The sequence below is a fragment of the Dunckerocampus dactyliophorus genome, chromosome 16, assembly GCF_027744805.1.
Source record: "Dunckerocampus dactyliophorus isolate RoL2022-P2 chromosome 16, RoL_Ddac_1.1, whole genome shotgun sequence".
NCBI lineage: Eukaryota > Metazoa > Chordata > Actinopteri > Syngnathiformes > Syngnathidae > Dunckerocampus > Dunckerocampus dactyliophorus.
In genome coordinates this window covers 20265507-20282888 of record NC_072834.1, presented here as the reverse complement: position 1 = coordinate 20282888, position 17382 = coordinate 20265507, and the positions used below count along the sequence as shown (strand labels likewise).

The following is a 17382-nucleotide window of genomic DNA, read 5'->3' as shown; positions in this document are numbered from 1 at the left end:
GAAAGCCACGCCCTGCAATGTCAAAGTTCAGCAGTTTGTGCTTTACTGCAAACGTCTCAGGACAAAAACAACAACTCTAATGATGCTTTAGACTTGTGCATGCTACTGTATTGCATAAAAACACAACGTCGTTGTGGCTTCCTGTGCATATTCTAAGTAAAAAGTTTGTTTTTTCTGGTCTAGGTCTTGATGTAGAATTTTACCCAAAGTCTCATGCATAAATTACATTGATCAACCCTGATGTGCAGGCGAGTCATCATAAAGAATGAAGTCACACAAGGGTGACCCAGGAAGCGGTGATGACATGATTAAGTTGTCCCTCCCATGAGGTGAGTAAGCGAAGCTCGCTCAGCACGGTGAACCTGTGCTCACATGATCCACGAAATGTGTTCACAGGTCAGCTGAATACTGCAGTGTTTTGAAACTGTGCTGGGTAAATTCTCCCGTTTGACCCATATGCATTCACTCGTATTGCACCTACACCTGGATCTGCACCAACATTCAAGTCACGCATTTTTTTGTATTTAAAAATGAAAGGGTCCTCTTGATACAAAATTGACGCTTTAAATGCGTTTAAGGAAAGAGTCTGCTTGTCAAATTGCATCTTTTCGTGGCATCATGAAGGAAAAACTCCCCTTTCTCTGGGACATGATATCGCCTGACCTGCCCCGTGTTAAAATAACATAAAATAAACCAACGACCTGTAAATCAGTTACAGACGTGGGAGCTGTAAGTTTGATCATTTAGTATTTCTTCAGCAGCAGACAGCTAACCCAGGGGTGTCAAACCCAATCACACAGGGGGCCAGGGGTTGGGGTGGGGGAGGTGAAGTGGGGCGGGCACACAGGGTCATGACGTTTTTGATTTTTTTTCTTTTTTTCTCCTTTAAGAAAAAGTTTCATTTAATAACTGCATGTTGTGTTCAGTGGTGTCATTGACTAATATTTACATTTGATCTGAAACATTTATGTGTGACAAACAATGCAAAAATAAATCAGGAAGGGAGCAAACACTTCACACCACTGTATTTTATTTGTATTCATAGTATGATCATTTATTATTCCATAAAACATTTTAGCTGCATTTTTCTTAATTACTGTCGCGAGTGGCCAAAGCCAATGGATAGGATCCCAGAATGCAGAGGCGAGTCAGTCCGTGTAACAAAAGTTTAACAAAAGGCGTCCCATGAGGAGAAGAATACAAAACACCAAAAGGCAAAGGACAACCACCGGGCCGAGTTGCAGGGAAAAACACTACCGAACTTAGGACGCTGCTAGACACGGGGATAGCTGGAAAACAAATATATATCAAAAGCACTTCTGAGACAAGCAGGCAAACACACTATATTAGAACAAAAAATCAAAGCTGCAACACAGCAGGAAAACAAACTACATGGAACAAAAAGATGCTGCTGAAAACCGAGCAGGTAGCGAGAGCAAAAACTACACAAAAACACACCGCTGCTGGAAAGCCAAGCAGGGGACAAAGTACTCACAATGAGACAAGGGTGGACCACAAAGTAAGGTTCTAGGGAGAACACAAGGTGAGGATAAGCGGGAGTCAGGCGTGAAGCAGGGAACAATCTGGCAATGAGTTCATACAATGGCACAGCTAAAGTAGTCCCAGGTTAATTGGCTGCAGGTGTAACCAGGTGACTCCTCCCAGGCCAGTAGGCAGTGTGCTGCAACACAGTACAGACAGCCAGCAGCAGGGCAGCACTACAGATCATGTCATACCTGGTTTGTCTGGTTGGAGCGAGTGGATGTCGCGATTGAGTGACCGGTCCAGCATACAGAAGCGGGAAACCCATGAGTGCTCCTCTGGTCCGTATCATTCCCAGTCGAATGCACCCCCCCCCCACCCTCTTCTCGAGTCCAAGATGACTCTCACCGTGTACGCTGGCAGCTCATTGGGCGGCTCGAGTCTCCCACCAGACCCGGTGAGCTCACCGAAGATGGAAATGGACCGCCGGCACAGCTACCTCAGCCTCCTGAGATGGGAAAAGCGGTGGTTTGTAACCAAAAGATACCTGTAGCCGGAGATACGAGTGAGTTATGGGCGTACTCTACCCAGGGGAGGTAGGATGACCATGATGAGAGGTGCCAGAGCGAATTCATCTTAGGGCTGCTTCCAAATCTTGGTTGGCCAGCTCTGTGTGGCCATTAGATTGAGGATGGTAACCTGAGGATAGACTGACAGATGTCTTCATGATGCCTCCATGATCGTCTGGATCATGTGATATCGGAATTGGTCTTGGTCTGGAATCGGTGGTGTGGCGACAGCTCCTTCCTCCTCGGCATGCTCCCGGTCACATTCTCTCAGTCGATTATCTAGACGAATGGCCAAGTCAATCAGCTCATCCAAGGTCTTGGTCTCATCACGGACTGCCAGTTTGTCCTTGATGTGGACGTGAAGTGCTTTGCCACCTCATCATATCTGCTCTCCGTTGCCAACACACGGAAGTCTATGGAAAAAGCTGCCACAGAGCGTCCCTTTTGTCTGATATTGAGTAGTCGACTACCTGCCTCTCTACCCCGGATAGGGTGGTCAAAAACTTTTCATATCTCGGCCAAAAATAGTGAAAAAGAAGAGCAAGTGGCGGGTTTGACTTTACTCACGGCTATGGCCAAAGCTCAGGAAAAAAAATATGTATATGTCAATTAATTAATTAATTAATTAATTGGCTGCAGGTGTGACCAGGTGACTCCTCCCAGGCCAGGAGGGCAGTGTGCTGCAGCAGAGTACAGATAGGCAGCAGCAGAGCGGCACTACAGATCATGAAAATTACATCTTGATTAAAAAGTGTGTCCTCCAGTTCGTGATTGTTATAAGTCATACTTTCGAAGGGTTCGTTAATATTTTATTATCGCATGTTTTAGGGAGATTTAATTTCAAAATTGACTTCTGGGTATATTATATTGATATAATAATTATAAATAATTATAATTATAAAATAGGTGTAACGTTTTAAATAGTTCATCCATCCATTTTCTATACCGCTTCTCCTCTTTAGGGTCGCGGGGGCATGCTGGAGCCTATCCCAGCTGACTTCAGTCGCCAGCCAATCGCAAGGCACATATAGACAAACAACCATTCACACTACCATTCATACCTATGGACAATTTAGAGTCGCCAATGAACCTAACATGCATGTTTTTGAATGTGGGAGGAAACTGGAGTACCCGGAGAAAACCCACACACGCACGAGGAGAACATGCAAAATCCACACAGAAATGCCCAGGGGAGAATCGAATCCAGGTCTTCCCGATCTCCAGGCTCCAAGCACTGTGGGACACATTTGGAGACAGACTGGGCAAACACAGCTCATTAAAGCTACACACATAAAATAGGGCTGATAAAAAGCATGTTTATACTGTCTACATTCCAGCATCAAGGGCAACACACTTCCAATTCACTATGGGTCACCTCTGACACTTATTTAAAACTAGTGAAAATAAATAAACACGTGAATAAAACCCACTTTGAAATAGTGGAAAAGTAAAGTTATTTACTTTTCTTTGTGTTTTGTACACAGTCCACTTGTTGAGTTAATGCTGTGCTTGTGAGAGTGTGGACAAAGTGTGTGATGTGTGGGTGTGTGTGTGTGTTTGTGTGATGGGATGGTTTCACTTGAGTGGACTGGCCCAGACAAAAAGTAGTCCACTCCTCCAGAGCTGCACCGGTGAGGGACAGAATGAACGACTATGAGGCCGATACGGCGTTCCTTGGGGACTGGGGGGGCTTCCAGCGGCAGCTCTCATTACTGCTCTGCATCACCATGATCCCCAATGGCTACTGCGGCCTGGCCATCGTCTTCCTGGCGGGCACGCCAGCCCACCGCTGCCGAGTGCCTGTGCACGGGCTCAACTTGACGGCAGCATGGAGGAACGTCAGCATCCCGCTGGAGGAAGACGATCAGCCGGCCAAGTGCTCCAGATACCAGCTGGAGGCTCTCCAGGCTTTCTCGGAGGAAGGCGTGCTGCCCTCCGAGGTCAACCTGAGCAGCGTGCCGCAAGAGGGCTGCCTGGACGGGTGGGAATATGACCGCAGCGTCTACACCTCCACCATCGTATCTGACGTCAGTTTCATTCATTTTTCAACATTAACTTTCTCATATGTCCGCTGGCTTTATGGACATGTAACAATTCCATTAATGCTCAGATTGGTATTCTTTTACTTCTAGTACCTTAGTATCAAAATAATAGAAACATCGCTCAATATATTTCTAATAAACATATCGTTACATTCATATCATTGTCATTTTAAAAGTAGTATGCTCATACTGCTCTTGTATTGGTGTATGTTTTTAATTGCATTGACTATTTTTAGGGCTATGTTTTCAATTTCTATTGTGTGTGTGTGTGTGTGTGTGTCAGTGGGATCTGGTGTGCGAGGACCAGTGGAAGAAGCCGTTGACCTCCTCACTCTTCTTTTGCGGCGTTCTCATCGGCTCCTTCCTATCAGGACAGCTCTCCGACAGGTTGACAACACACACACACACTTCCAACTGGATATAAATAAATGAAGCTTGTTTGGATAAAATTTTGTTGTTGTCCACCCCGTATCGACATTTGAACTGTTGATCATTCACCGTGGCACCTTGGTTAACATCCGCCTTGGTTAGCTCATTTTTCGGTTAACAACCAAAAATTTTGCCTTGGCTTGCATTTGCCGGCTTGTTTGGCATCCAAAATACCGTCTGGTGTGTTTACGCCGCCATCTTGGATCACACGGCAAAGACAAAATCTTGCGATAATTGCACATGATTGCACATGCAATTACTTGCACATGACAATGCATTGTCGGCGGCGGGCTCCATTTTAGGTTGTTTATATCAGAGTTGTAGCGATGTACATGACATATCAAACACATGGACCGCACAAAAGAGAAAGGCGATGGACCGTATCGAGACAAGGGTGCAAGACCTCTGAATTTTACGTCTTAAAGAGAAGACCATCGTCATTTCACAGGTTTTACATCCATAACACTCACTTCTGGTTCCTGTAACAAAGCATTCATTCATGACTGTAGCATGTTGGCAGCAGCCTGAGTCAAACAAAGCATACGTCACCACCTCACCATAACGTCACTGCTACTGGCGGTTGTGTTTTTTTTTCTATTTTCTATATTAAATGGCCAGGTACAGGTTTATTGGTTGTAGAACATTGATATTTAGTTTGATATATTTTTTACATTTTTGCAAATTGTTATTGCAGCAAAATAATATGTTTTATGTTATTTTGTTAATTGATGGTTTTGTGTTTTTTTTTTCCCCAACAAAACTAGGTAAAAGTGATGTTAAATGCTCAGTTGTCCATTAATTTGTTCGTTGTAATTATTTTTGTACAATTTTCTGCGTGTAAAACTATAATTATTGTTTATAAAATGTGTTTTGTGGTAACATTTTTGGGTGTCTGGAACGGATGAATTGGATATAGATTATTTCTATGGGAAAATTAGCTTTGGTTAGAGTCTGTTTTGGTTTCAGTCTGACCTTCTGGAACAGATTAATGACATTAACCAAGGTACCATTGTATTCCAAGATTAGTGATTAGTGGTTGACTCAGTACATCTACAAGGAAGTAAACGTGTTCCAGAACATGTTCACACCCTAAGAAGTAATGTGCCATATCAAAGCAAGAACCCTTTTGGGTAATTTTAGCTTACAACCTTGTCGGAGCACTTTGGGGAAGGCTATTTTCTGTTCCCAGTGCACAAAGCAAAGTAAAGGCATGCTTAGATGCTTTTGTTTTGGAAGAACCAAGGCCACTCAAGTCCAACATTCAGTCACGCTACAGCGGTACCTCGGCTTTCGGACCATTCGGTTTTCAACAAAAGTATGCCAAAAATATGTTTTTGTAGACCAAGGAAAACATCAGAACACCAGCAACCACCTGCACAGGGCAGGAGTGAAGGTATCACTATATTACTGTTCATAGAAGACTTCATCAACACAAGTACAATGGCTTCCCCTGAAGATGCAAACCACTCATTTGTACGAATAGGAAGACCAGGCTGGAATTTGCCAAAAAGTACAGAGAAGAGCCTAAACAATTCTGAGACAAAAGTTTTACGCACTACTGAATTTTTGAGCCTCATCTCACATACAGTGGTCACATGCTGAGGTTTTCCTTGGTCTACCTGTTTGACGTCGGTTACTTAGTACATCGGTGGTTTCACATTGCTTGTTTTTCACCCATAGACAGTTCTCTGGTTTTCATGTTGTTTTCACCTCTAAATGCAAAACCCAATCTGAAACTGAGGTAGACATTCAGTGATATTTATTGATTGAATAAGCAATACAATAGGACACACCTGTCAGTCGCATGTTCCAATACTTTTGTTCACATGAAAAATGGGTGGGTTCAAACTAGGCATGGGCCAGTTACCGGTGTCAAGGTATACCACGGTATGAAAAAAGTCACAGTTGCAAAACCACTAAAATTGTGCGTCATACCGTCTCTACGATATGAGAGAAAGGGGAGGCCCAGCTACTGTACGTGGAAATACACGTCCTGTGTCATTTCTCAGCATTTGCCTTATGCCAAGGCAAATGTTTTGTCTAGGTTGATTCTAACTAGGGGTGTCACATGATCTTGTGTCACAAGATCTCGTGAGATTAAAACGTGACAAGAGTTCTCGTTCAGGAAAAAATGTCTCGTGGGCACTAGGCATAGGTATATAATAAATTAATTAATTATTCACACAATAAATGAAAATGAAAACTCAATAATTTTCTCGGCCTCAATATATTGCCATGTGCATGTGTGTCTGATTTCCTCGAAGGTTGGAGAATGAGGTTGACAGGTCAATCGGCACAGTGTCTGCAGTAATGCGGTCGCTGTGCCGAACCGTCGTGCTGAAGAGAGAGCTGAGCTGAAAGGCAAAGCTCTCAATTTACTGGTCGACCTATGTTCCCACACTCACCTATGGTCATGAGCTTTGGGTCGTGACGGAATGAACAAGATTGCGGATACAAGCGGGAGAAATGAGTTTCCTCTGTAGGGTGGCTGGACTCACTCTAACAGATAGGGTGAGGAGCTTGGTCATCCGGGAGGGACTCAAGAGGAGCCAGTTGAGGTAGCTTGAGCATCTGATGCCTCCCTGGTGAGGTTTTCTGGGCATGCCCAGCTGGGAGAAGGCCCCGAGGAAGACCTAGGACATGCTGGAGGGATTATGCCTCACAGCTGGCCCAAGAACGCCTTGGTGTCCTCCCGGTGGAACTGGCAGACGTGGTCTGGACTTCCCAGTGTACCGGACCCATAAGCGGAAGAAAATAATGGCTGGATGGTAATGTTAAAATCTGGTCTCGTTCTTGTAGACCCAATCTCGTGTATCGTCTCGTCTTGTGAACTGAGATTCTCGTGACAGATCGATACTTCCTTCATTTCCAAGAGAAATTCACCCCTACTTTTAACCTTTGCAGGCAATTTACAATTTTCACTTGCTTGTTGCTGACAAGAATTTTTTGCTGTCATAAATCGGGTTTATAGTTTTTTGTCGTGAGGCAATTCTGTCAACCATATTTTAACATTGGTTTTAGTACACATTTTAGTGTACATTTTGCTTGTCACTGCTAACAAGACTAAGGGTGTCCCGATACAACTTTAGCAACTTTGAATATCGTCCGATACCGATATTGATCCGATATCAGCACAAGTCAGATGTAATTTTATGACTTACTTTGTAATGTGGAATGCTAGAAAATTTATTGGCGGCTAGACATAATGTAGCATGACCGGTTTTAACCCGACTCACCACACACCACTGACAGGGGCCGGCGCTTTTCTGTTACAGCTCGTTACCTTTTTCCGTCTCGTGCGAGTTTCTCACGCTTTGCAAATGTTGCGGACAGCGTTAGTCTTTTGCGAAAATCCTCTTTTTTTGTGATGCTGCTCAAATGGGTATTTCGGGATGGTCGTATTAAACTTCATGTGGTCTCTCCCTGCAGGTGCTGTTAGATAGAAGTGTTAGGGCAGAGTCAGTAATGGGCTGCTTGTATCAGAGATTGTAGATGCAGGCTGATATAATCCAATACTGTTTTTTTCTGCATTCAGGCCGATATCCAATAAAATCCGATAAATCAGATCAGGACACCCCTAGTTCAGTCTATGCTCCACTCAACAAGAGCAACGTGTGGAGCAGCCACCTTTTTCTGCGTTTGTTTAGTTGTTTAGTTGTCCTAAACTTGTTTCCCTTTCTAATGGATTCTCTTATGAACTCTGCAATGACTTGTTTCCTATATCTCTGTTTGAATGAATGTATGTGGCGTTTTTTGCTCTGATTTCACTTGAGCTTGAGCCCGTGACGACTGCAACCGGCCGTGGCGTCCCGCACAACCCAGCAGCTGTTAAAAGTTGAATTGACTTCAGCCCAAATAACGATTCATTCAGTTTTAACAATGTATTTCTATTGAAGGTTTGGGAGGAAGAGAGTGATGTTTGTCACACTTGCAAGCCAGACGACGTTCGCCTTCATCCAGGTCTTCTCTCCATCCTGGATGGTGTTCTGCATCCTTTTCTTCCTCACCGGAATGTCACACATATCCAACTACTTGTCTGCGTTTGTGCTCGGTACACGTCTCATTTAGGCGAGTCCTTCGTGAATTGTTGCCTGAGTTTCTGAATGTGTCTCTCACGTGTAGGAACGGAGATCTTAGGTCCACGTCTGCGTGAGTTCTTCTCCACGGCGGGCTCGTGTCTGTTCTTTGCGGTGGGCTACATGATGCTGCCGCTCCACGCCTACTTCATGCGAGACTGGAGGCGGCTGCTGCTGTGCCTCTCTGCGCCCGGATTCCTCCTCTTGCCTCTCTGGTGGTAGGTGTGTGGTTTTGTTCGTGATGTGTTTGATGATGGCATCTCTTCAGCTACTGAAGTCATGTGACAATGCAGGTTCATCCCGGAGTCTCCGCGCTGGCTGCTATCTCAGGGAAGGATCACCGAGGCGGAGGACATCGTGAAAAACGCCGCCAAGATGAACAAAAAGGATCCGCCTGCTAAAATCTTCAGTCCTCTGAAGGTCAGTGGCGGTTTTATATATTTTTTTAAGTTAGTGTTGCACTAACAACTTAGTTAGACAATGTGTTTTTTAACCTTTCTGTTTCTCCAATGGCAATGCATTAAAGCACACAGACAAGAAAATAGTTTGTGATTTATTTGGAAACAGTATTTTTGCTAAAGAGCAAATGCAGCAACCTACTGTGGCTTAACTATTTTTTATTATGCAATCGCTTCTCACGCGAGCTGATGAATAATAGCCTCGTCGTGGCAGCAGTCGTCGGCAGGTGGAAGCAGGGCAGCAGAACCAACTCCCGAGTCTCGCTGGGAGGGTTGAGTATCGTTTCTATGTATATTATGTGATACCGGTGCCAAATTGGTACTTTTGAAATAGTACCGGTACTTAAATGGTGCTCGAACCAGGATTTCAAAAATGGAAAATAATGAAAAATGAAAAAAAAGGCAAGTTTTGTCCAGAGTTAGGGTTAGGCTTAGGGTGTATTTACATCATACACAACCGACACCGACACTTGCGTGAGGACGTGGCCTCGACGTGGCATGGTGGGGAGGAAGAGAGTGACTCCACCTGTGGACGCCAAGGAGGCCTCGTTGGCGTCGGCCGTGACATGCGTCTACAATGCGGCTGTGCAGAAGCTTGAGCGGTGTGCCCTGGATACACCGATGCCATGGGAACCAGCCTGCCGTGCGGCCCCCAAGCCGTATCTTCTAGCTCCTTCGAGGTGTACGTCAAGCTCTCCTCCTCCATTGCCTTCAGAACCTGCCAGGTCCAATAGTCCATCTCCGCGAGGTCGTCATGTCTTGGTCGGAGCATTCTGTTACGTTCTGGCTTTGCGGCGTTGTGTGGCAAACCCGAAGATGCAGAGAGCAGGACCAAGTGCAGGTAGAAAGTCTTTTTTAATTTTAGTTGCTGTGGTGCAACCGCAGCAACACAGCAAGAGCAGTTCATTGACAAATGACAATGCTTCCACAAACAAAGGACAGCGCACTTGAACTAAATAGGGAAGTGACGCAAACAAGAAACAGGTGCGAGTGATTCAAGTCAAACATGTGAAACAGAAAACAGGGCAAGGCAGGAAATTATTATAAAATAAGAATCTAACCACAGGAACTAAGGCATAAATAGGAACATAAACAAACTGTCATGCTGGCTAACTCAAGGATTGTGACAGTCTTACCTCCAGGTGTGCACAAACTACACCTAAATAAAATTTTTTTAAATAATTAGGGATGTCCGATATTATCGGCCACCGATAATTATCAGGCCGATACTGGCATAAAAACGTGACATCGGCCAACATCGGTGTCGTTTTTTTCCCTTCAATAAAAGCCGATAGAGAGCTTTTAGCGATAAGTTCGCAAATATGCAACACTGCTGAACCTGCTGAATTATGAAGTTAATGCTGTGCTGCTCACAAGTTTGTGAGAATAAGGTAACTCTATATTTAAACAAGCAGAGTAACAACAAAGCTCACAAACTTACCAGCTCTTTCAGGCTGTGTTATACTTTCCGCTCGAACGAACTTTTCCGCTCGAGAGACCGTGTATGACTTTCTGTTCCGTGCGGCGTCTGCTCCCAAACTGCAGGGGGCAGTGTATCAAAACCACGCCTCTACCACGGTACTAAACTAGAGCGGAAGAAGTTTGCCATTGTTTACTTGACTTCCGACATGGCGACACTTGCGCGTCTACTTCCTTAAGAAGAAGAATTGTGTTGTATTTATTTGCTGCTGCGACAGAAAAGGAAGAGAAGGTGGTCCACTCGTCCTTTGAATAGGAGTGCTGCATTCGCAGCTCGTCATTCTTCCCACCACAGGGACTTGTGGAGAATGTGGTTACAAAAGGCATGCTGAACAAGGCAAACGAAAATAAAAAATAAAATAAAATAAACTAAAACACAGCTTGTTTCAGTGTTTCTTTATGCTAAACTACTGTGCTTCAGGGTAGGCTGCCTCATATAACTACCGATATGTCTGTACCTCAGCTGCGAGAATTTCCTGCTCGTCTGCCATTTTTTTCCACGCATGTCCGTCCACGTATTTAGAAAAATTTGGAGGTAAAGACATGTTTGTGTTGTAAGACTGAGGTTCAGAATCCTGATATTCGTGAATGTACGTTGCCTTGACCATGATTGGTGGATAATGAGGAAGTGCTGTGTTTGTGCTTTTCGCAAGTGGCTGAGTCTGCATTTATTTCGTACTCAAATGAGGCACTGATAGCTGCTTAGTTTTTTGGTGTGGTTACTATTGTATACTGTAGTTCCTCGTTTGTAGTGGTTACTTGGTTCGATTGTACGATTCAATGTTAATAAGTGGAATATTTTCATGGCTAGAAAGATAGAAAAGATAGAAAACCTGTTTCTGACTTTCTAAATACGGTTTTTAACATTATTAAATCCCCGTAGACATGAAATAACACCCCTTTAGACAACTTCACACTCCTATTATTCATTGTTTACACCCCATTGCAACTCTTATGCTGCAGGGACTCAAGACGGCTGCTAGCTAGTGAGCGAAAACACCAGCGAGCTAACCAGTTAACCTTGATTTTATTTCTTCTAAACTTAAGAAGCCAAAAACGTACCACTTCCACCTGGGATGGGAGAACGTTTTCATTCTATCATGTGGGACATGCCATGGCTGACTTCATGACTTCATGCAGTATTAAGGTAATGCAATGTAAGCTAACGTCTCAATGTTTTGTGTCATTACTGCCGCGTAGTGAACAGAATACTACATATAACTTGTATTTCAATATGTTTTGACTAATAATAGACCATAGTCTACCAGCAAACAGCCATCACTGATTAGTTAATTTATTTTGGAAAAAAAACGCGATGTAGCGAGGGAGCGATAATCAAACCGTGATATTTCGAAGGACGACTGTACTTCGGCACCGATGCCATTACAATACCGAGGTTTGGTACACATCCCTACGTGCTGGGGACCACCAGGGAGAGCAAGGAGGAAGTATTAGCCGTCATGCCAATGACAACGCAGCGTGTCCTTGAGTAAAATGGCAGCGTTTGTTTGTGATGCAGCTTGTTAAGTAAAATTTTTATTTTTGTACAGCCGAAGTAACTATTCTACTGATTGCTCTATTGGGAACAATATCAGGTTTTCATTGTTCAGACTTAGGAATATAATAACTGAGTTATTATAACTGGAAGTGTCACAACAGTCGCGCAGTTAGCAAGCAACAATAAAACATTAGCCAGCTTGTCTGCAGATGTTTTCTCACTTTTCTTCCCTCCTTTTCTACAAGCCTCTTCGGGTTCACTGCTCAATGTTCAAACTCCTGACAATAATTGACCGTCGTGCACGTGTGTGAGCACTAATGTGGAAGTCAGCAGGGGAGGCAGAGGACCCTGCTGGAACTGGAATGTCTGGCAACATGTACACTCTGTGACCCCAGAGCCTTATTTCAGTGCATGCTTCATACTGTATGTCTTGTGGTCTTGTGTATATACTAGATAGGGCTGGGTGATATGGACCAAAACTCATATCCCCATATCCAGTATTTAGGTTGAATATTGATATACAATATACTGTACATCCCGATATTTTTTAAGCAAAGTGAGTTTAGACAAAATCAAAGCCAAATACGCGTGTCAAGTTGTTTTATTAAAATAAATACTCAACATTAGGATGTTTTTTGAAATTTTAAATCTTCATGCAAGATGCACATAAAAAAATCTCATCTAAAAATAGCCTCTAAAATAAAGTAGGCCATTCTCTTTTTGAAATAAATATAGAAAAAGTCCAATAAAATCTTTTTTTTGTAACAAACCTTGAGCTATGCTCAAATCTTCAGCTAATAACAAAAGAACAAAATATGAGGGCGTGGCGAGGAAATTTTCAAATGTCAGCAACTAAAAACTACTTTCAATTCAACAATAATATTTTTAGGTACTTGCTGACTAATTCTTCCACCGTAGACGGTGTCACTTCGACTGGAGCCGCCGGGCTTTTGCTTCGCCCCTCCTCCCGCCTCCTGTATGCAGGGATGGGGGAGATACAGCGCAAATCCAGTCTATATTGATATCAACAATATGGTTGGTTTTTATATCGTGCTTAAAGTAAAGATCGATATTTTAAAAATATTCATATATCGCTCTGACTAGCGGTGTCTCGATACAACTTTTTCACTTCCGATACCAATATTGATCGGTATTTTTATGACATACTGTATTTTGTAGTGTGGAATATTAGTGTACCTGCGATTGGCTGGCGACCAGTCCAGGGTGTACCCCGCCTCTCACCTGAAGTCAGCTGGGATAGGCTCCAGCATACCTCCGCGACCCTCGTAGGATAAGTGGCATAGAAAATGGATGGATGGAATATTACTGTAGAAAAGGTTTGATCAAGTGATCTTACTCAAACAGAGAACAACAGTCAGGTATGATGCATGTGATGTATCGTGTTATCTACAATGTGGTGATGGCTAACAAGACTCCAAGTGCTCAATGAAGCGTTAAAGTGTGTGCCCCCTTCCTGATTTCTTATTGTTTTGCACGTCACCAAATCAGTTTTAATATTAGTCAATGAGAACACAACTGAAAACAAAATGCTGTTTTAAAATGAAACTTTGTATTATTAAGGGAGAAAAATAAACCCAAACCTACATGGCCTTGTGTGATAAAGTGCCCCGCCACCCCCCGCCTACGTCCCCCAGAAAGAAAGTTATTGAGACATGGAAAAATCAGATACAGGTCACATATGAGCAAAAAAATTGGAATTGACCTGCATTGTGAACATAGCCCAAGAGCAGTCTCCTAAAGTCGGCATGCATCATGCGGTAATGCATCATGCTGAGAGCTGTTTCTAATGTTCCCATGTCAAAGCAACGAGGGGGCCAATGGGGCCAAGTGACATCGTCCGCACGAGCTGCACTCTTGTTAAATTAGTTCCACGCTGACGGCGAGTGTTTATTGTTCCACAGCAAGAATTCAAGAAGCCCAAGGCCTACAACATCTGTGACATGCTCCGTTCTTGGAACATCCGCTGGATTTCTCTCTTGCTGTGGCTGGTCTGGTGAGCACGCACACACCTAAAAAACCTCATATCAGTCCTTCACACTGACACCAAGTAGATTGTAATGAGCATGTGTTACGACACGCATTCCATCTAAAGAAATAGCCACTAAAAAGCAGGCCAAAGCTATCTTTGCCCCTCACAGGAACATAGTGGCCATCTCCTACTTGGCCCTCTCCCTCAACACGTCCAACCTTTACGGCGACGCCTACTTGAACTGTTTCCTGTCAGCCACGGCGGAGGTCCCCGCCTATGTGATATCGTGGCTCATGTTCCGCTGCTGCTCCAGGCGGCTGACCCTCTCCGCCAGTCTCTTTGCGGCAGGATTCTTCCTTCTGGTCATCCAGCTCATTCCAGCCGGTAAGAACTTTGCAATGTTGACCTCAAACATGTGCTCCCTCTCCCATCTAAGCCCTTAAATCTTCACCACAGACCTGATCTCCCTCGCCATCGTGCTGGAGATGACGGGGAAGTTTGCTTTGACTTTGGCGTTTGCACTCGTGTATGCGTACTCTGCAGAAGTCTACCCGACCGTGCTGAGGAACACGGCCATGGGCGCTTGCTCCATGGCCTCCAGGATAGGCAGCATCATTGCTCCGTACTTCATCTACTTGAGTAAGGCTCGGATGTGTATGCCAGTGGATGGACAGAATGCAAAATGAGGAACAGATTATGGTGTACATGATGTGCATGTACTGTACGTATGTGAATGTGAATGGAAAGACAGTGTTTTGTTTGTGTATGTGAATGGATGGACAGATGTTTACATTGTTTGTATGTGAATGGACAGACAGACCTGGTGTGTGTGTGTGTGCAAGTAGATGTACAGGTGTTTACATTGTGTGTATGCAAATTGACACACAAGACGTAAGAAATGTATGTACTGTACTAGTATGTAAATAGATGTGGAAATGGTATTGTGTGTGCATATGGATGTTTGCATTAGGTGTGAATGGAAAGGCAGACTTTTACATTGTGTGCATGTGTGTGAAAATGGACAAACGGATGGTTGCATGAGATGTGTATGAGAATAAACAGACCCAATTACATTGTTAGTATGTATAGGTATATGAATGGACAAACACACCTCGACATGATGCGTTTATGTGAATGGTTATACAGCTCTATGTTCGTATCCGAATGGATGGACAGATGTTGACATTAGGCATACATGTGAATGGACAGGCAGATGTTTGTTGTGTTGTGTATGTGAATGGAAAAGACAGACATTTACATTGTGCATGTATAGTGGTGTCAAAAAGTGTCTGCCCCCTTCCTGATTTCATATTGTTTGTCACACTTAAATGTTTCAGATAATCAAACAAATTTTAATATTGAACCCAAACTGCAGTTTTTAAAATTAAACGCTTTATTTTTAAGGGAAAAAAAAAAATCAAAAGCTACATGTCCCTGTGTGAAAAAGCCATTGCCCTCTAAACCCAAACCTAATAACTGGTTGGGCCACCCTTAGCAGCAACAACTGCAATCAAGCGTTTGCGATAACTTGCAATGAGTCTCTTACAGCGCTGTGGGGGAGAGTGGACTGTATGTGTGGTAGGTGGGTTCGCTGGAGCACCTCATCCACACCAGAACTCAAAGAGTGAGTCCGGACACAGTAGCAGAACAATATGGACTTTATTTATCACAGTCTAATTTCCATCCAACAGGTTAATCTGTAATGAGTCTGATGTCTGGTTTCTGTAATGAATGAACATGAAAATAAAAATGTAAGTCGCAAGCTTAGAGGAGCACTAATTGACACACACATTCGCCGCCTAATTTGCATATAAATACGATCGCGAACGATCGTTAACAGGGGCCGCACGGTCTCTTGGGCATTTCGATTCTCTCTTGGGCATTTCGATTCTCCCTTGGGCATTTCTGTGTGGAGTTTGCATGTTCTCCCCGTGTACGTGTGGGTTTTCTCCGGGTACTCCGGCTTCCTCCCACATTCCCAAAAACATGCAGGTAAGGTTAATTGGCGCCTCTAAATTGTGCATAGGTATGAATGTGAGTGTGAATGGTTGTTTGTCTATATGTGCCCTATGATTGGCTGGCGACCAGTCCAGGGTGTATTCCGCCTGTCGCCCGAAGTCAGCTGGGATAGGCTCCAGCATGCCCCCGCGACCCTAATGAGGATTAAGCGGTATAGAAAATGGATGGATGGACGATCGTTAACAGCACATTAACTCATCTTTGTCACTAACGCAGACAGACATATACAGTACAAGGACAAGCTTTCTAACATGCCTGGATTGCTAAGATGTGGTCCTACTGAGGACCCCTTAGTTGCCCTGCAAGGTGCCTGGTACAAAACACAAACGAAGTCTGCCCTGAGCAGAGCCTGTACTAAACATGAAATTACAATGAGGGAATTTACAACAAGCGCTGTGGAGGTGTCTCTTACAGCGCTGTAAGGTCATGCCGCAGCATCTCAATAGGATTCAGGTCAGGACTTTGACTAGGCCACTCCAAAGTCTTTATTTTGTTTTTCTGTCGTTTTTTGCCGTTTTGGATCATCGTCCTGCGGCAGAACCCAAGTTGGTTTCAGCTTCAGTTCACAAACAGATGGCCGGACATTCTCCGTCAGGATTTTTTGGAAGACAACAGAATTCATGGTTCCATTTATCACAGCAAGTCTTCCAGGTCCTGAAGCAGCAAAACAACCCCAGACCATCACACTACCACCACCATATTTTACTGTTGACATGATGTTTTTTTTTCTGAAATGCGGTATTACTTTTATGCCAGATGTAATGGGACACACATCTTCCAAAAAGTTAAACTCTCGTCAGACCACAGAGTATTTTCCCAAAGGTCCTGGGGATCATCAAGATGTTTTCTGGCAACATTTTGATTAACCTTAATTAATGTTCTTTTTGTTAAGCAGCGGTTTTGGTTTTGGAGCTTTGCCATGCATGTTTTGTCATTTGTGGATAATGGCTCTCACTGTGGAGACTGAACTCTGCTGTGATAAACCACAGTTATGTTTTAACTAGGGATGTCTGATAATATGGCCCACCGATATCATCGGCCCAACACTGGCATAAAAATGTAATATCTGTCAATATCGATATACATTTTTTCCTTTTATAATGAAAGCCAATATAGCCCTTTAAGCGCCAAAGTTGCAAAATTGTAACATTGCTGAATTTGTTGCTAAAATGATGCCTCATGTAGTTAATACTTTACACCAGGAGACGGCAGACATCTGTAACATTTGTGGGTGTGTTTCTATGCAAAGTTTAGGAGTTGATAGACTTTGAAGCCCCGTGTGCGTGCAGCAGCGAGTCCGCTCGCCATACAACACGCAGCACATACTTGAGCCGATGCTT

The 17382-nt window shown here is 43.7% G+C and overlaps 1 protein-coding gene across 4 annotated transcripts in view; it reads left to right on the top strand.

Moving 5' to 3' along the window:
• Nucleotides 1-17382, top strand: part of LOC129168931 (solute carrier family 22 member 4-like) — a 29140-nt gene that overhangs the window by 8869 nt on the left and 2889 nt on the right. For 2 of the 4 annotated variants that reach the window (XM_054754774.1, XM_054754775.1), the window contains 9 exons: nt 249-329; nt 3673-4078; nt 4377-4480; nt 8419-8573; nt 8645-8816; nt 8892-9018; nt 13956-14047; nt 14193-14407; nt 14480-14662. In XM_054754774.1, the coding sequence (XP_054610749.1) occupies nt 325-329; nt 3673-4078; nt 4377-4480; nt 8419-8573; nt 8645-8816; nt 8892-9018; nt 13956-14047; nt 14193-14407; nt 14480-14662 (1459 nt within the window). In that variant the 5' untranslated portion in view covers nt 249-324. Of the gene's footprint in view, nt 1-248; nt 330-3672; nt 4079-4376; nt 4481-8418; nt 8574-8644; nt 8817-8891; nt 9019-13955; nt 14048-14192; nt 14408-14479; nt 14663-17382 lie in introns of those variants that run through there. The other 2 variants (XM_054754777.1, XM_054754778.1) reach the window with 2 other exon arrangements.